At 45.1% G+C, this 19,833-nt stretch overlaps 2 protein-coding genes across 4 annotated transcripts; one reads left to right on the top strand and one right to left on the bottom strand.

Annotated features, from left to right (window-relative positions):
• Positions 1-151: 151 nt before the first annotated feature.
• bri3 (brain protein I3) lies at positions 152-4,788 on the bottom strand. The gene is made up of 3 exons (XM_056407902.1): positions 4,207-4,788; positions 3,183-3,291; positions 152-1,389 (listed from the first exon to the last, which is right to left on the bottom strand). The coding sequence occupies exons 1-3, from the start codon at positions 4,361-4,363 to the stop codon at positions 1,257-1,259; spliced, it is 399 nt and encodes a 132-aa protein (XP_056263877.1). The 5' UTR covers positions 4,364-4,788; the 3' UTR covers positions 152-1,256.
• A 1,552-nt stretch (positions 4,789-6,340) lies between these two features.
• On the top strand, positions 6,341-19,681 carry tecpr1b (tectonin beta-propeller repeat containing 1b). Of its 3 annotated transcripts, XM_056408100.1 has the most exons (26): positions 6,341-6,565; positions 6,647-6,747; positions 7,409-7,641; positions 7,717-7,896; positions 8,045-8,167; positions 8,261-8,383; positions 8,822-8,996; positions 10,540-10,640; positions 10,733-10,834; positions 11,839-11,966; positions 12,585-13,165; positions 13,488-13,594; positions 13,701-13,856; positions 13,938-14,087; positions 14,251-14,408; positions 14,652-14,779; positions 16,065-16,158; positions 16,262-16,358; positions 16,434-16,513; positions 16,606-16,662; positions 16,753-16,927; positions 17,142-17,277; positions 17,383-17,475; positions 17,549-17,655; positions 17,780-17,899; positions 18,425-19,681. In XM_056408100.1, the coding sequence occupies exons 3-26, from the start codon at positions 7,417-7,419 to the stop codon at positions 18,656-18,658; spliced, it is 3,630 nt and encodes a 1,209-aa protein (XP_056264075.1). In that variant the 5' UTR covers positions 6,341-6,565; positions 6,647-6,747; positions 7,409-7,416; the 3' UTR covers positions 18,659-19,681. The 3 variants fall into 3 exon arrangements, with proteins under 3 accessions (XP_056264075.1, XP_056264074.1, XP_056264076.1); XM_056408099.1 differs by having other exon boundaries at positions 6,647-7,641; XM_056408101.1 differs by lacking the exons at positions 6,341-6,565; positions 6,647-6,747; positions 7,409-7,641 and having other exon boundaries at positions 7,806-7,896; positions 8,244-8,383.
• Positions 19,682-19,833: the final 152 nt, after the last annotated feature.

The following is a 19,833-nucleotide window of genomic DNA, read 5'->3' as shown; positions in this document are numbered from 1 at the left end:
TCATGCACAAGAACTTTAAAAAAAATGTCCGTCTGTGTCTGTTATGGAATCCTTTGTTTGTATGAGAAGTAACAGAATATTTTTGTTTAAAAAAAAAAAAAACTTTCCTTTTGCGAGAAAACAAATGAAATCAAGCAGGTAGTCAAAAACATAAGTAGCATTCATTTTTAATTACAGTAACCGATTTATAAAAAGTAAGAACCTCAATCATAAGAGCGTGCGTAGTGTTTTCTAAAGCAAGATTTTCTTAAAAATCACTTCCACCCGGTTCTCTCTCTTCTGCCAAGGACCGTTATATAACATCTGGCTGAGATGGAAGACGTGGACACGGAGACACGGGGACAAAGACCATCTCACTTGATTGTCAGGTTGGGAGGAATGGGGCAGGGTGACTTGTCAGAGCACTAAGATAAAATTCCAGAAGGTATACACAGATTTTTTCATTTTTGACTGCGCATGCTTCATCGAAGTGAAACTCTGCAGATTAAAGGAGGAGTCTGTGCTTTGACACAAGAGTCCCCGAAGTCAAACTGATTGAGGTTGTAAAGTCGAGGGCGTTTCAGATTGTGTGTACCTGAGGTCTGCATTGGCCCTGGAAAAGCACAACCCAGCAGAATAGTCAAAAACTATCAGTGCAAATATGGCCCCAAGAAATAGAATCGACAAAAACAGACACAATGGTGCAGGCTTTGTCTGAAACGAGTCCATCGTCTCAGACGGGACACTTTACATCGTTTGGATGAAGTTGTATGCTTTTTTTTTTTTCATTTGACAGCCAAAAACGAACATCGGGGAAAAAAAAAATTTACCTTTCTTGAAAAAGCAAAGCATTCTATGCCGTGCGCAAAAAGGAAGAACGGGAAAAAAGGTACGCACGTGTTTTCGTTCATTTTGGCTTGGAAAATAACAAAGGAATCTGCTCCGATCCTCGGATAACAGATAAATCTACAGGAGAAATCATGACTGATGGAATCTCTGATCACTCAGCATGTAGTGAAGGCACTGACAACAGCTGGACACTCATTATGCGAGAATATATCCTCAACTGGCAGATGAAAATAGACTTCCACGCGTGCCTCGAATAAAACATAATTCACGGTATCATCTTGATAATTTGTTGAGCATAACATAATGGCAACAGCAATGTGCAATATTAAGAAAAGATAACAAAATAAAAAGACAAACGCTGGATTATGTGTGTGTGTGTGTGTGTGTATGGGAGCACCGGCAGGTGCACAAGCTGCAGTTTGGTCCCTCTAGCCGAAGGTGGCGCCGCAGTTGGGACACCTTCTCTGACGCAGTGCGAAGCAGAAAAGGAGACCAAAGGGGAAGAAGAAGATGGCGCACATGATCCCCAGGCAAGTGAAGTCATCCTCCAGGACACCAACTCTGCAACACACACACACACACACACACTTGGATTCAGGATTTTAGTCACAAACTATAATTACGGCCTGGCGGCTGTATGCCTCCACCAACAGGTCCAGTTTTAGCTCTTATCAATGTCTATCTAAAGTGTCATCACTGCATACTTTTATCCAGTGAGACATTCGTGTGAAATTGTCAAAATTAGCAAATAAATTATTGGAGGTATGGCCAAAAATGTGTTATGTGTAACAGTGACTTCCAACCACCAAATTCTAATCTGTTCATCCTTATTAATATAAGGTCATAAAAGGATTTTGAGAAGAAGGCCATGGTCTGAGCAGCATCACATTGTGATGGACGACTGGATGCTTCTCTGAAGTCTCTCCTTATCTCCAATCTGAAGCATGTCCTGACATTCCACCGTCAACCACAATCAGAAAGACTCCTCTTTGTAGGAGTCTGACCTAAAATAACTCAAAGTTAGATTTGCCAATTTGTTACTGCTCTCGTTTGAAATCATCCGCAGTTATAGTGTGCAAAAGTGTGCCCTTTTAAAAAAAAGGTACAAAAGGTAGATACGCATTTGGCTTAGAGTACATATTAGTTGTACTGCAAACGGGTCAAAAGATCTTAAGAGAATTTAAAGTACAACCTACCGAGGGTGCGTGTCTCCTGTGACATTAAGACCAACAATAACAAATGACTGTCAGAACGTGAAGCCACCAGAGTTGAAGCTCACCGAGCAGCTTTAATCCAGTCAGTGAACAAAGCGCTCACCACGGTCACATGACCGCTCTGCACCAATCAGCACGGGCAGTAATTCAGCTGCAGGCCTCAAGAAGGAATTAACAAATGCAATGTTTCAAACTAGACCCTAAAGAGATGGGAAATGAAAAGCACCTAATGCTGATGCTGTAAATAAGACTTTTCACCTATATATGGATTTCTGGAATGTGGGGTGTGGATACAATCGAAAAAATCTTGATAAAAAGTCCTTAATTACATCAGATTCTTCTGCAGGGTGACCTGGGTTTAACCGTAGCTCCAAAAGACGGCATGCTTACATAGGAAGACAGTGTTTGATCGACCATGGCACAACACCACACCATGTGCCGGGCAGTGAGCATGTACACAATGTATTTCTCCTGTGGTGCCAGGAACTGTGGCTTTTACTGACCGAGTAAACCTGGCCAGCAAATGCAGACTAAAACTCTACCAGACACTCTCAAGACTTCTGAATGTTGTATGTACTGTGGTCATGAACAGCAGACTGGTGTGTGTGTGTGTGTATGATCAAACGTCAGGCAGCAGCATATCTAACAGTAAACGATCAGGCACATATTAACCATGTGAACAGAAGGGTTCATTCCCCTCGTGACAACAATAAACCATCCTGCTACGGAAATGAAAAGCTGCCCAGCCCTTAAGAGTAGATCTAGTGTGTGTATATTTTATATATATATATATATATAAAGGACATCTTATTTCCATTTGCTTTTGTTTTTGTAAACTGCGTCCTGTAGCCACCTTGGCCTGGATCTGCTCCCGTCACATGTTTGAGGCTGAAATCATCTGGCAGGATGTTGACTCAGTGGCTCAGTGACACTGATGTGAAACCATGTTCAAAAACTGAAAATTATGGTCACAATGTGGAACCGACAGACCCACACACCAAATGAGACAGACAGAAAACTGGCTTTGTCACAGTAAACACAGAACGCTCATCTTTAACTGTGAGCGAAGCGACAGCTCCATGCACATCTGGGTGTGACGTGTGTGTGTGTGTGTGTGTGTGTGTGTGTGTGTACACTCACCTGCAGGCCGGGCAGCCCCCTACCACCACTACAGACGGTTGTATGATGGTGTAAGTCCCAGCGTAGGGCTGCTGAGCTATGGCAGGGTTCATGTGGGCGGGTGGGATGCCTGTGGTTGAGAGAACATATTTGGGTTTGTTTTTAACAATCAAACATGTCACCATATCATGTTTGGCTTTGTTGTCAGTGTTGCGAGTGTGTTTGTAGGACAGTTGGGCATTCACAAGTTCATAGCACTGACCCGTGGGCATATTGGTTTTGTTGGTGGGTTGTTTACCACCCGTGTTTGTCTGCAGTACCGTGACACAGGACACTTTGATACCATAACCATGCTTGCTTATAACACGTGTCTGATAAGGACACCTACCTGTGAGAGGGACTACAGCTCCTAATGGATCACAGTTTAGCTCTATAAAATACACTCTTCTATAATAATTGCAGCAAGAGACTACTTTAATCTTCACAGAAGACTGACAACATGTAATTTAGCAATCAGTAAGTTACAAACTATTACCCAAAATGAGAAGATCTATTAGGACAGAGTAACTTCCTTGTCACTGCAGCTCTTATCCAACCAGTCAGAAGATTCCTTCATATAAAGCAGTCATAATGTACATAATGTTTAAAAAAAACACCCAACAGATTGTGTGTTGACATTGTAAATCATTAGACTGTAACGCCGATTGGTTACTTTTGGCTGAATTGAGCACTCATAATAAGCTACACGACCTTTAACACCGCGCAAAAGCTGCTCAGTATAATACCAAACATGGCTAGTGCTCTACTGCGCATGCGTGGCAATGGAGCACCTAATAACCGAAATGTATTTGTCCTCCAAGGTTTGTGTTCCTCAAGTCAGACATGTTGGTTTTCTGCCCCCTGTGTGACCCTCCGAGACCCCCCAGCGACCTTTAAGCTGGACTTGAAACGTAGACGGAAGTGGGCAGCGGTCTTCCCGTCTGCCCGCTGCAGGTTCCGGTAAATGTGGAACACGTTAGTGTGCTACGTGAACGGGGCTACTTGCCTCTGCCATCGGGGTACGGGTAGGGCGGCGGCGGCGGCGGGGCCGGCGAGGGGATGGCCCCGTAGCCGGGCTGCGGCGGGGGGCCGTACTCATACGCCCCCGGGACGCTGGCGTAGGCGGGAGGTCTGTCCTGAAGAAGAGGTTTGTTGTCCACCATCTCTGCCGACGTGGTGCGTCCTCGAGTTGGCTCGTCGTCTGCCCGGAACTTTTCTTATATCCTTGGGGCGCGACGCTGAACTCCGGTTACTTGGCGTCGGTTGTCCGGAAAGCCGTGTGACGTTGGTAGACACGCAGTGGCGACAAAAACAAAGGTTAAGACGATGCGCAAAAAATAAACTTCGTCCCTCTCCATGCGCCAACTTTGTCCTCCTTGACGCAACAAATCTAAATATTTCGCAAATGCCCACTTTAAAAAGACAGGAATGGTCCGACTCTCCCTGGCTATACTTAACTTCACTCCATTTCGCTCCTCGGGGTTAGTCCTTTGGCACTAATACGACAGCAGTCTGTCATCACAACGTCTTCTAATTCAGCTGGAACTCACAGGGGCTTTTCCTTTCTGTCTAGATTGTCACGAGAGAAGAATCATGTGACGAGCGGCTGCAGCGCCTCTGCGCACCGAACGCATTCTTAAAGCGACAGTACATGAAAATAATAGGCTCAGTGCTGCATGCAGTGCACTGCAGAGCCAACACACCATGAGCAGTGTTGCCAGGTCCGCGGTTTTCCCGCGGAATTGGGCTACTTTTGAAGTGTTGCCGCGGGTTGAATTTTTTGTCCGCTGGTTCAGGTAGACCTATTTTGCATGCAAAATACATGAATATCTTTAAATAAAAATCCATATTTTAAATGAAATAATTTATTTATACCCAAATCCTACCAAACTGACTCCAGATCAGCACATACACACATTTTATTTATGATAATATACTGTATCTAATTACAAAAGGCCATTTTAGGACCTAGGTGAAATAACTGTTAAGGGAAAACTGCTTTTAATGCTGGCATACTAAACATTTGGTGTTACTTTGTAGATATTACAATACATTTGGCAATGATAGCAATGCTGTTGGACTTTAAAAGCAGTGTATATGGTTTGGCACGCACGGGCATTTTTTGAGTTTTGATATTGGGCTGGTTTTATTGGCCATTGGGCTGGTTTTGATTGGCCATTGGGCTGGTTTTTTGCCATCCTTATTATGAGTGGGTTACCCTCCATGTATCTATTATTGGATTCACATCCTCATATTCAGTCAGAGTTCAAAGATTTAGTCAGTCATATAAATATATATATTATTTAATAATAATAAATACATATATTTATATGATGACTGTTGCCTCTGTCCAAGGTGCTAAGCCTGTGACCCCCAAGGACGAGGGATCTGTCCAGCATAGTTGTTGTTCACCCTTGAAGATTATGTTTTTGGATTATTATGTATCGTACATGTTAGTACTGTTGCTGTGTTAATTGTAGCTATTTTATATACTGTTGGTTAGCAATGCATCATATTATACCATCTCTAAAAACTCCACCGCTCTGTTTTCACAGTTTTTTTAAAATACCTCTTTAATTATTATGTATCTTAACACACAAAGGAGCACTTAATCCTTCAATTTATTTTAACAATCTAATTATGTATGACCAAATGTTGAGATACTTAATTACTTAACCGGACAGGAATGGTATGATCTAAGTGTGATCTAAAAAGTAACAATGCTGTCAGACAAATATAGTAAAGTGAAAAGCCTCTGAGATTGAGTAAAAGTATACGGTTGCATATACTCAAGTAAATAAAAAGTCCCTACAAACCTACTTAAGCGGGCCTATAGCACTTGAGTAAATGTACTTATTTATTAGGAACCTTTTGTTGACCTAGCTGTTGGTTTGCAATGAAATATTCCGAACTGTAGCCAAACATGTAAAACCAACCTCGTGCTTCAATAATTCATCTGACGCTGAATACATTATTAATATATGCGAGTCAAGCAGCGGGGTGTCGGAAAAAGAAGAAGAAGAAAAAAAAGTAGAAGGAGCTCATCTGGTTCCACCAATAGGAGAACGAGATCCCGCGCTCCTGCAAGAGCTTCAACCAATCAGAGCGGCGCTTCCTCCATTTCCTGTTGTGGTCTCGGGAGTTAGACGGAGCATTCCTCCGGTCCCGCAACGGGAATTAAACACCACAGGCGGAATATGCATGAATGACTTTACTTTTCGTCTCCGAAGGGGGCTGCTCGCGACAGAGCCTCGTGTGTAAGTGATGGCGGTGTGGTTGAACGTCTCCGAAGGTCGGCGGACCGATGCCTGACCCCTTGGAGATGCAAACAGCTTATAGACGACTTTGCGGCATTCAGACTCCATGTGTGTGTTTTTCGCCGCTGCATTGCACGTTTTTAACTTCCTCGTGCCGTTCACTAACCGGGGTTTCTGAACGTGTCCTAGCGTGCGCCTCGGGAGATGACAGCTGTCGGCTGCTGCACCTGATGTCACGTCGCGCGTGTTGATATTCCCTTGACAACCGCGGATCGGACACCTATATTCAGGTGATGTTTGACTGCTGTGTGCGTGCGCGTGCGTGCGTGTAAAGATACACTGCAGACGCAAAGGTTAAGTTGATTTTAGGAAATTGCATCAAATAAACGACTGTCTAGTGTGATGTGCGCTGTTTACTCTTCTTACAGACACAAGTTTCGTCTTTCTGAATGAGAATAAAGTGCACGCAGCTGGTTGACATCATAATAATTAATATTGCATGGTATGTCAATACACCGCGCACAGGCCTGTTTGAGTGTATCGAGGCGTAGTGACTGTCAATATTGGAGCGGATTAGTGTCAGTCCAGTGTCAGGTTAGGCAGTCAGAATAAACGACAAACTTCCGGTTTGGAATTTCAAGTTAAAAGCCCGTTGACACGTTTCAGTGGATAGAACAAGAAAATTCCCAAATGAATCTCACAATTTTGAGAAAAAGTAAGAAAAAAAAGTATAAGACCAAATTCAAGACTGAAGTCCAAACTTTGAGAGTAAAGTTGTAACATAATAATAGAAAAAGTTGTTTCATGTCTTTAATCCTTGTTCTTATTCATATTCAAGGGTGAATGTAAATGCAGCCTTTACTCCAGGCTGTGGCTCTTCAGGATATCAATAACGCTAAGTGCATGAAATACATATGGAAAGATTAGTGCTGTCTTGCTGTCTCCATTCAGGGGCGACCATGCCCATCACGCTGCTGTGGGCCGTGGATGTGTACGGCAGGGTGTACAGCCTTTCCACGGCTGGCCAGCGCTGGGAGCGTGCAGATGACCTGCTGCTGGAGCTGAAGCGGGTCGCAGCGGGGAAGAGTCGCTGCTGGGGCATCGGCTGCGACCACCGTGTTTACCTCAACGTGGTGCCCAGTGAGACCTCCATCCGCTACCGGGAGGAGACTTATGAAAACCAGGTATGTCGGGACGCTTACAAACGAGACGCTGTCTATCGTTAAGGCTCAAACGCCTTACTCTGTGTGTGTTTCCAGAGGTGGAACCCGGTGGACAGCTTCACGGACACACTGCTGCCCACCGACCGCTGGCCGTGGAGCGACGTGACCGGCATGACTCCTCAACCACTCCACAGCTTTGAACTGCCCTCCCGCAGCTGGGAGTGGGAGGGAGACTGGTATGTGGACCAGAGCTGTGGAGAACCCAACCAGACCGGGGTAAGAAATAGCATATCATCTTTTTTTTATGTATGTCTATGCATCAATCTGGCTTCCTGTCTTTCTCATTGTTGATGCACGTGATATAAATTGTGCGACCACGCTTGACATCCTACTCCAGTGAGGCTCTGTTTGTGCGTCTCTTTAGGGATGGGAGTATGCAGTCGACTTCCCCGCCAACTTCTCCCCGGACAAGAAGTGGAACTCTTGTGTTCGTCGCAGGCGGTGGATCCGCTACAGGAGATACACAGCACAAGGCACCTGGGCAAAGGTGTGGACACTCTCTGGTTCTAGAAACATCTGTGTCGAAAAGTTGAGCACAGGTCCGACTGAAGATTCAAACAAAGCCACGGTCTTTCTGCAGATTCCCCTGGACTATCCCAGGAAGCCCCCGCTGCCCCTCTGTGACATAAGCTGTGGTGGTTGGGAGATGAGCGACCAGTCTGGAAGGTATCCCTACCTCTGGGCCGTGTCCCAACAAGGAGAGGTCAGTCTGCTGGACCAATGAATGATTTAGTGCATGTGAAATACACTTAGCTAGAGTGAAGGATTCCATGATCCCCTCGCGATGGTTTTGAGAATTTGCAACCCTGGGGTTGATTAGAAAACACGTGTGTTATGATTGTAAAAGTTGATGGAGTGTATCGCCCTCTAGACAACCGCTACACTGCTGCTGAACAGTCCACTCATACAGCCTAACATGAGATAAAATGCTTCTAATGTAGGTCTGTCAGATATTCGGGCAACAAGCTGCTTTTTAGTGCAGTTCACCTCACATCTCTGGCCACAAGAGGGCAGTATGACTTCATACAATCGACACTGTCAAACTTAAAGGTGCTCTGAATCCTGTTTATATGGTATAAAAGTAAGCATCAATTTGAAGCTCTATTGATGATCTATATGCTTATGGATCATGCTGTGCCAGGTGTGGTTCAGGGAGGGCATCCACCCTCGGGTCCCAGAGGGCTCCGGATGGGAGGAGGTAGAAGTGCCCAAGGAGGTGGCTCAGTTGTCGGCCGGCCCCGGAGACCTCCTGTGGGCATTACTGTGGGATGGGAACCTGCTGGTCCGTACTGGCCTCAGCCTGGACAGCCCGACTGGTCAGTATTCACTGTCATTCACATTTACACCTAAATCATTTCCCACTAAGTCTTATCTATCCTCCTTTTGTTCTTTTCTTGAACACTCCCTCTGGTGGGATGATTTTGAAATTGTGGGAACTGTGTCAGGATATGACCTTAGTGTCTCTTCATCTAAAGCGCTTGGGATTTTTGTCACAGCATCATAGTATATGAGGTACCTTTTAATATATACTGTGGTGGAAATTAATGTTCTGTTACCTTGTGAGAAGTCACAATTAGTTAAAGCATGGTGTTCTTATAACACTTTATTGCAGGAATAAGTTTACAAGTAATCAACCATGAGCTAAGTACAAACAAGTCTTGAAACATTCAAAACTGGAACAGGAATCTCTGAGAAATTACTGCTGTGGTTCAGTCCAAGTTTTTTACAGAAGCCCAGTAGAATAATATCAGTGTATGATCTACTCGAGCTGATCTACACAAGCGGAGAGCAATGATAGGGGGTCTCGTATTGATCATCTCTGGCTTAAGTCCATTAAGATGAACCCAGGACATTTCGGTCATCATTGGTGTCTCGTCACCCCCCTTTTGAACCTGTCCATGTAGACAAATGGTACACTACCGTTCAAAAGTTTGGGGTCACTTAGAAATGTCTTTATTTTTCAAAGAAAAGCACTGTTTTTTCAATAAAGATAACATTAATCAAAAATACACACTCTACATTGTTAATGTGGTAAATGACTATTCTAGGTGGAAGCGTCTGGTTTCTAATGAAATATCTCCATAGGTGTATAGAGGCCCATTTCCATCAACTATCACTCCAGTGTTCTAATGGTACATTGTGTTTGCTAATCGCCTTAGAAGACTAATGGATGATTAGAAAACCCTTGTGTAATTATGTGAGCACAGCTGAAAACAGTTATGCTGGTGATATAAGCTATACAACTGGCCTTCCTTTGAGCTTGAAGTTTGAAGAACAAAATCAATACTTCAAATATTAATCATTATTTCTAACCTTGTCAATGTCTTGACTATATTTTCTATTCAATTTTCAAATCATTTGATTAATAAAAGTGAGTTTTCATGGAAGACACGAAATTGTCTGGATGACCCCAAACTTTTGAACGGTAGTGTATATCAAGAGTTGCGCAAGCTATTATATCCTAACAGGACAATGATTAGGATTTTTCCTCCGACATATACTGTCCCTAAAAAAGTACGTAGAAAAATGGATACTGATGAAAAGTTGACTAGCCTCAGGTGAAAGTGTCACCAGAGCCTGTGGTGTTGTCATGTGGGAACCAAAGCAAATAAGCTATATATAAACGACACTGCAAAGATAATCAGCAGCAATACATCTGTATGTTTTTAAAATAAGTAAAATATGATGGTTTAAGCTTAAACGTCACTTGAACAAAAGGTGCCATGAAAGCTGTGTTGGCTTTGTCGAGCAGAACAGTTTACACAGCCTAACTTAAACTACCACAGTAAAGATGACGGCCTGCTGAGATTCAATACGTCACGCTGTGTCAGTAAACATGCAGCATTTGTCCTCCGTCAGGCATATCGTGGGTGGAGGTGGAATCACCAGGAAAGGAGGTTGAAGCGCTTCATGTGGCTGTTGGAGTTAGCGTGGTCTGGGTGGTCACTAAAGACTACAAGGTGAATCAATACTCCTCACACTCCGACCAGCTGTTGATCATTGTGATGTAACCTATGTGTGTGTGTGTGTGTGTGTGTGCGTGTGTTTCCAGGTGTGGTTCAGGCGTGGCGTGAACTCCCACAACCCCTGTGGCTCCGGCTGGATCAGCATCGGAGGGGAGATGATGGTGGTGGATGTCGGACTCAACGAGCAGGTGAGAAGATTTCTCTTGATCATTCCACCGTCACACCTTTTGGATGAGAGCCATCTCACAATGTATTGAGTTTCCCCTTTAAGGTATACGAATGTAATTGTGTTTATAGAACAAACATGTAGGTTCAACAATGTCATCAGTTTTTTGAGGAAGAAATATTTCTTGAAACCATAACACTTAAACGTGTGAGACACAGGCCTGCTGGAGTGTTCTTTGTCAATTACATTTTGTTATCAATAATTTTGTTTGACGTTATCATTCCTTCTTGATTCCTTGCCACCTTACTGGAGTGTTTCCAGTTCACTCCAGCTGCTTCCCCTCTGATCGATTCACTTTACCCTCAGCTTTTGGATCTGGTTTCAGGACGAGCCAGATCAGGGTTGGGGTCGGGGGAGGGGGAGGGGCTTTCTCTCTGTATCTCACTGCTGAGGACTTTGCTAGCACTGCAAACCAACACCTCACACCTCCTCCCCTTCTGTCTCTCCCCCCCCCGCCACACCCTTCTACCTCTGGCCTCGAGTCTTGCCCCGCAGCCGCCCTGTAACACGAGTCCAGCCAGCCGTCCCAGCCAATGTCCCGGCAGCAGCCCCTCAGGCCCAGCCTTATATATCCACCGACTATATTCCTACTGGCTTGACGTACGGGAGACTCTCTAATTAGAAGCTGGCCAAGCCGTCGTCATCATATCCCATATTTCATATTTCAGGGTTGGATATGGATAATTATGGATACGTGTGAGGTGGCAGGTGCCAGTGTTACAGTATATGGCCTTATAAAGTAACAGTTGCCTGTGACCTACTCGTGTCACTGAGAGTGAAGACGAGTGTGATTCTATTTTATTGGACAGGATTCTGCCATTTATATCCTATTAGTTATAAGTTGATACTGAATGTCCTTATTTAATGAATTTTTCTGGGGGAAAAACGTCACTGTGCGTGTGTGTGTGTGTGTGATTGTTGTGTTTCCTCTTTGTTGTTCTACATTGTTTTCTTCTCTCTTCTCAGGTGTGGGGGGTCGGTGAGGACCGAGGCCTGTATTCCAGGATGGGCGTGACGCTGTCTGAACCCAGTGGGAGCGGCTGGATTCCTGTTTCTGCCCAATGGGGGAATAGTAAAGGGGTCATCCCACCCAGGTCTGTGCGAATAAACCATCAAGTTTAATCCCCTTGAATCTTGTGATGCAACATACACTACCGTTCAAAAGTTTGGGGTCATCCAGACAATTTCGTGTCTTCCATGAAAAAAACTTTATTTTATTTATTGAAATGAATTGAAAATTGAAATAAATATAAAATTGACATTGACAAGGTTAAATAAAGATTATTTGAAGTATTAATTTTGTTCTTTTTGACTTCAAGCTCAAGGAGGCCAGTTTGTAGCTTATATATCACCAGCAATACTGTTTTCAGCTGTGCTAACATAATGCACAAGGGTTTTCTCTAATAGACACATTAGTCCTAGATTATTAGCAAACAAAACACACATTAACATTACTGGACTGGAGATGGATGGAAATGGCCTCTATATACATATGGAGATATTTCATTAGAAACCGAGAGTTCCTAGAATAGAATAGTAATACCCACACAACACAATGTATAGTGTTTTTTTGATTAATGTTTTATTATGAAAAAAAGTGCTTTTCTTTGAAAAATAAAGACATTTCTAAGTGACCCCAAACTTTTGAACGGTAGTGTATCTGATCATATCCCTTATCTTCTCCTGCTCTGTCCATCCGTGTTTGTTGATAGGAAGAGGAGTGAGTTCGATGACCAGCTGGCTCAGGCCTCAAAAGGCTCCCTTTTGAGCTGCACTGACTCCGACTCAGAGTTGGGTCCTCCTGATCCACAAAACACCACTGAAGACGTCCCGGTCCTGGAGGCAGCAGCCTCCTCGGTTGTCCTTTTAGGGGGAAATGAAACACCTCCACCTCCCCTGAAAACAGAGGACCCTCCCTCGGCCTTACAACAGGATGCCCCCAAACCGTTTATCCCGGCAAGCGACAGCTTCATCAACAGCCTGGTGTCCGACCGGGACAAAACCTCCACTCCCCAACTCCCCGTCACAAAGCAAGAAGTCAAGGAGCCGTCCCCAGCTCCGATACTCCCGACCCCCGAGACTGCAGGACACGACGTCCCCTGGATGAATGTGGATTTGGAGGGAGCCGAGGCGGCTCGATGTGCACAGGCGGCGGGGCCTTCGTCGGGCGCCCATGGGACTCTGGGGACCGCTCAGGGTGTTGGAGAAGAGGACGCCCCGGTGTGGACCTGGATCTCTGGTGGAGGCTGCGATGTGGACGCAAGTTCTCAGATCAGCTGGCTTAGTCCCACAGGTACATGGGCAGCCAGTATGCAGGCAGTTTAAGTACTTATGTCTATTTACCGACAAATAAATGTCGAACAATCGGCCAAAAAAACTAGCATGTTGTTAAATCTGGAGGTAAGATGATGGCTTGTGAAAATTGCAATGTCAATGTAGTGAGGTAACGCCTCAGGGGAATCGATGTCGCATATTTGATCACATTATGTTGAATGTCAGTTTATATCTGTTCATCTGTTGTACTCTGTGTTGTGTGGTCGTGCTTTTACATGGATAGAGATATACTGTGTGTGTCATCTCTGTCTGTCTGTCTAAACGTCTGACTTGTCTGTCAGGTCCTCTCACCAGCTCCCTGTCTCTGACTCCAGTGCAGTCGGCAGCGTGGAGCGAGCAGCAGCATCACAGAGAGGAGATCAGCAAGAAACCGCTGGAGAAAAGCCACGTAAGACTGCTCGCGTTTCACACTCCCTCTTAAACTCCTCCGTTCTGCCTCGGATTGAGCATACCTCCTCTCCATGTGGTCGCATCCTCCCCGTTTCCCTCGCCAGTCGGTGTGGGTGCGTAAAGGTGCGTTGCGCTGGTGGAGAGACTTGAAGCCTCAGCGCTGGGTGGATGTGGGCGTTGCCCTTGAGCAGTCCAGCGTGTCTGATGGCAGGAAGGACAGCATTTTCTTTGTCTACTACACACAGTATGATGAGAAAAAGGTTGGTCACGGTCAGTTACAGTCTCACCTGTCCACTCACGGCTGTTCACTCCTCATTTTTCACCTTTTTTCCTCCCCCCAGTACCTTAATGTGTTGATACATGAAGTGACAGCGCTGGTTCCAGTGGTCATGGACTGCCACTATGCCTTTGCTGTGTACACCACCCAAAGGACCAAACAGAGGTGGCCTCTGATTCTGGCAGCACAAACTGAAAAGGACATGAATGACTGGGTAACGGTTGCACAGAAAAGTATTTCCAGAGGAAATGCATCTGAGCGTGTTGCATGTTAGGCAGATGGTTTCATCTTTTACTCGAGTTGTATTTACACTTCCCAGCTGAAGCTCATTGCTGATCCCATTGCCCGTTGTTTCTGGGTCTGTCCTGTGTGTTTAGTTGTGCCTGTTGTCTGACTGTTGCTGTGAGTGTCGAGGGATCACAGGACCCTCATCCAGACAGGCCCTGTGGTCCACGACCTCAAAGGGAGACATCATGGTCCACGAGCCGTCCTTCTCTCTGGAAGCATCTGCACACACACTGGCCTGTGACCTCATGTGAGACTTGATACCAAATGGTAGACTCTGTCTGCCTGTTTTCATTCTCTCTCTTTCCGGTAGATCTAGTTTCTTCATCAGCTTTTTTTTGTGCCAACGTCGTCTTAATTCGACACGTCACTAACTTGCTAACATACTGCTCTGCATGGTCAAATCTCTTCCATACTCTATGGCAGCACCTTGTCTCTGTGTGCCAACAATAACATGGCTAACACCGGGTGCTTCCGCTGTGTGGTGCTGCAGGTTCTGGCGGCAGGTCCCGGGTCACCTGCGCTGTGTAGAGTCTAACAGTCTGGGGCTGGTGTGGGGCATCGGGTGGGACGGCGCCGCCTGGGTCTACAGTGGGCGCTATGAGCAACAGCCCAGCCCGGGTAAACTAACCCATATGTGTCTCACAAACTCAAAACCAATTCAGTAATCATATCCCTAATGTTCATAACCTGAGGAAAAATATTAACACTTAGTTTTTTGCTTCCATAATAATTCAGACTGTCTATATGCAGATAAAAGGCTTATTTCTCTTTAAGTTTTTGTATAAATGTATTTAAATCTGAGTTAGTGTGCACTTGATCCATCCACCAGAGGGGCTTGGCACATCCAGATTCTGATTAGACACTATTATTATTATTATTACACATGTGTGGCCTGGGCTCTTCACATTAATAAGCCCTGCTGTTTCTCTTCAGCTCCAAGGAATAAACCTTTTTTCCCAGCAGTCATGTTGACACTTCATAGCAGGGTAAACAGGTGTAATTTACATAAAGACGGCAGCAATACTGTTTGATTCGTGCGTCTCAGTCCTTCCAGTGAACAGATGTGTGCATTCCCAGGCCCACGCATTAATTAATGTTATTGATTACACCTGTGTTTAATCTGCGCCGATGTGCCCAGTAGGCTGCTGTGAAAAGGGCCTATTGTGTGCAGATCCGTGCTGCAGCATGAGGTGATGGGAGCAGATCAATGGCACCTCAATGGGCTTCAGGATCTTTAACATTTAGCTCATGAACAACAGCTCTGTTGGCGTTCCTGCAGTCAGCATGCAAATGGTTAACTCCACTTAAAACTGTAGTGGCCTTTTAGTGTGACGAGGCACACCTGTGTGATAACGATGCTGTTTAATCAGCGTCTTAATGAGCCACACCTGTCAAGTGGACAAGAGAAGTCTTCGCCAACACTGATTCAAGCTCCTTTGTTCACACAATTTGAGAGAAATAAGGATATTGTGTGCATTGAAACTTTTATTCCTACTCCTTGAAAAATGTGAGCATAAAGAAGTGTTGAATCGTTTCAGTGTGTGTAGAAATCCTTTTTATAAGTGGCCCAGTAAAATTGATCTGTGACTGTGTAATAACTGCTTAAGTAAACATGGAAAATATTTGCAAGTAAAACTTCTCACTGTTAGATTCTCTTAAAAGCCATGTTACTTTACATTTGTTTTGATCCATACTCTATAATTGGTACAAGAAACCAGAGCTGTTTTCTTTAAATACCAAATGTATGTCACTTATATAGTTATTTACTTGCTAACACAAAATAAATAATCAATCTTCTTGCTTCAAGCATGTAGTTTTGTGTGCAAATGCTAAAGCATCTGTTGCATCTGTAGCAAAGTCATTGCTAGCATTACATGTGTGTGCATGCTTGTGTTCACGGCAGGATCTGCAGTTCAGCTGCACCAGCAGACGGATGTGAGGAGTGTCCATGTGTATGAGAATCAAAGGTGGAACCCTATGACAGGATATGCAGACAAGTAGGAGCATTTCATCTTGTACAAATGTCTTTAATCATCGCAGCTGTTGACAGGTCTGGGACTACTCTGAAAACATAAACGTTCTGGGGTTTTTTGCCTCCAGAGGACTTCCTACTGACCGGCCTATGTGGAGTGATGAGAGCGGACTGAAGGAGTGCAGCAAAGGAAAGACACACCCGCCCTCCCCTCAGTGGTCCTGGGTAGGTGGGATTGAAACCGCGTTTGATTTCTTGTTTCATCCCCGGCTTATTCTCCCCCACTAATCTGTCTTTCAGGTGTCGGAGTGGGCTGTGGACGACAACGTCCCTGGAGGAACGGACAAAGAAGGCTGGCAGTACGCGGCAGACTTCCCCACGTACGTTATTATTATCATCTCTGACGATGTCAAATATCTGCATCGTCAGAAACAGAGGGGTCCCGTTTGTCTGACTGACCTCCCTCCCACAGGACGTTTCATGGCCACAAAACCATGAAAGACTTTGTCCGGCGCAGAAGATGGACGAGGTAATCAAACACACACACTCGCTCACATCTCTGTGGTTTGCAACTCACTTTCTTTGGCTTTTAAAATAATCCTCTATATTCTGCGTGCAGGAAGTGTAAGATCACATTGAGAGGTCCATGGCAGCAGGTCCCTCCCATCCGCCTCAGTGACGTCTCCTTGATGCCGTGCCTGGCTCAGAGCCGGATGGAGCAGGTCCCCGTCTGGGCCCTCAGCGACAAGGGAGACGTCCTGTGTCGGCTGGGTGTCAGCCCCCAAAATCCTGCGGTGAGATTTGCTGAAGAAAAAATTCTCAACATGTCGATACTTTTAGATCTCAAGAGAGATTCACAGTGAGTGCAGCAGGAACGATTTCTATATTCCTCGATCTTTGATTCATATGTCCTGATAACAATGACGTCATTGTAATTCCTTCAAAGTGTTTATATTGGTTTTGTTCTCTGCAAACATCTCTCTAACTCCAGTGTGTCTGACCCCACAGGGAAGCTCCTGGCTGCACGTCGGCACCGACCAGCCGTTTAAGTCCATCTCTATCGGCGGAGCAAACCAGGTGTGGGCCATCGCAAAGGACAGAGCTGTGTTCTACCGAGGGTCGGTCTCCCCTCAGAACCCTGCAGGTCGGTTGAAGATGTGAAGCTGTTGTCACCATCCATCCTGTATGCAGCACTGTTATTGTTTGGGAACAAGGCGGTAAACTCTGCAGCGCTCTCGTCCCCCTACAGGAGAATGCTGGTACCACATCCCGTCTCCCCTCAGGCAGACCCTCAGACAGCTGTCTGTTGGGAGGACCTCTGTCTTCGCTGTGGATGAAAACGGTACAGCAAACGTACATGTTTTTCAGAAACTTCATTAGAAAATCCAGTTCACCGATATCTTATCTTTATACAGGTAACTTGTGGATCAGACAGGGCCTCACCCCCAGCTACCCTCAGGGCTCAGCCTGGGAGCTCATCTCGAACAACGTCACCAAGGTCTCTGTGGGACCGCTGGACCAGGTCAGACACTTGTTTAGTTGTATCAGCAGTCGGCAGGATATATATTTAATACATATATTAGTGAAAACTATATCCGTTTTGAGAAACCATAAATGGCTCGTGTTCTGTGCTGTTGTCTCTCCAGGTGTGGATCATAGCCGAGGGAGTTCCAGGCTTCTCGGCTGAGCGTCCTGGAGCCGTCTGCCACAGGCTGGGGGTGGGCCCCATGCAGCCCGAGGGCCAGTCCTGGGACTACGGTATAGGGGTGAGTACACCATCATTAAGTATACCCCCTCTAATCTACATTTAAATGGGAAGAAAAGAAGAAAAGTTCAACAACAAACACATACGTTTGACCTTTTTAATATAAGCATTTATTGTCGGCACTCGTGGAATTGAAAAAAAGCTATATACTTTTAAAGAAATATATATTTTTCTTTTGGGGAAAAATCAACAATGTTAATGTCTTTCAATACTTAATACTTTGGGACTACAGATGAAAAATAGCCTCTTGGCTAACTGGCTGGCACATTTACTGAAATGTTTTTATCAATGTGCACAATCCCTTATTAAATAAACCATTAAAAACAGCTCACACAGTGCAGTTACCAAGCTACACATTGAACTATTTTCATTTGTAGTGCTGTAGTCTGAGGACTTTGTATATTTTCATTCTGTGAGGTTTCATTTGGTTTCCAGTAGGTCCCTGTTGGCGCCCTCTTGTGTACACGAGTAAAGTCATGAGCAAACAAGCCACTTATTGCCGTTTGTGTGTGTTTGGACTCCCCAGGGAGGATGGGAGCACGTCAGTGTGAGGGGGAACTCGGCAGAGGCTCCTCGCTCGCCCCCTCCTCCTCCTGCCGGACCCCCGCGCAGCCCGCTGCCCCCACGGCCTCCAACACAAGAGAACGGGAACGCTGCCGCCGCCCTGTTTGCGCCTGGATCCACGTCGGCCTCCCCGGACCGTTCCCCCCGGGCCCCGATCGGCCCTTCAGGTCAAGGGAATGCACAACCACGCCCCTGACGGATGAATGTTACTTCCTGGCTCGTCTCCCAGGCAGAAGCCGTCATGTCAGGAGCACAAGAGCATTTCGTGGACCTTGATGTGTTGTGGGACAAATGTAGAAGTGAGTGCTAACTAGGCTTTGGGTGTTTTGGGATCTAGCAATATCTTTGATTTGTCTACATGATATCCTGTGAAAACCTAAGAGGGTGAGACTGATGAAGGGCTGCAGCGTGGCTACTAAACTAACTCGTCTTCAAACACACAATCCCACAGTAGCCTGAATTGTCTGTTACTAGAATCTTGTTTTGTTTTTGTTTGGGTTGGACTGTTATACATGTTTATGTGCTTTCAATTATTTATTTATTTATTACGCATTTGTTGAATTTTGTTTCTCCATGTTTGCAATGGAGTGTTTTTCACCCATATTGGATAAACCTTCTAAATATTGAAGGCTTTAAAAAAAAATCTTCACACAGTGCGTTCTTAATTACGAGCAAATAGAGAGTAACATGCTGAATTCAGTCTCCATTAAAAGTCACCTCTTTATCCTACGGCAATAAGTAAAGTTCTTCTCGTCTACATAGCAGTGTTGTGATTCCACAGCGGCTCTGAATGTCATCTTCTTACCAGGGTATTGCAAAGTGGAATAAGTCTAAAAATATGGATTTTATGTCAAGACATCATTTCATCATTGTCTGGAAAATGAGTCGATTGCAGTTTGTGGACGAAGAGCAGACGGGAGTTCACCTGACTTGGATGCTTCACGATGAAAAGTAGTTGTATTATGCAACGAAGGCCGCCAGCCAGAACTCATCCAGGGTGGAGCGGTTCTCTTGTCCAGGTATTAGTCACCTGGACAATGACTGACCTCTGGGACACATCGGAGGAAAACATGCAACCTTTTGTGACAAGTTCCCCTTTTTCTGAAGATGGCTGTGGTGGAAAGCTTCGAGTCACTAAGTTAAATTTGGAGGACGTAACACAATATTTACATTTGCAGACATGCACAGGAACCTATTAAACAGATTGTGATAAAACTTATCCACTATTGCTTAATTAAGGTTTGAGCCAAAAGGTCAAACGGCATCTGACCTTCTGGCACTGAACAGTTTGTGTATGAAACAAGAATGCCTCCTCCTCCTCCTCCCGAGACACACAGCCTCACTATGTGCAGCGACTACACAGAGAAACGG

The sequence above is a fragment of the Pseudoliparis swirei genome, chromosome 23, assembly GCF_029220125.1.
Source record: "Pseudoliparis swirei isolate HS2019 ecotype Mariana Trench chromosome 23, NWPU_hadal_v1, whole genome shotgun sequence".
Lineage (NCBI taxonomy): Eukaryota > Metazoa > Chordata > Actinopteri > Perciformes > Liparidae > Pseudoliparis > Pseudoliparis swirei.
The sequence above is the reverse complement of the archived record's forward strand: the minus strand, read 5'-3'. Positions and strand labels throughout refer to the sequence as shown.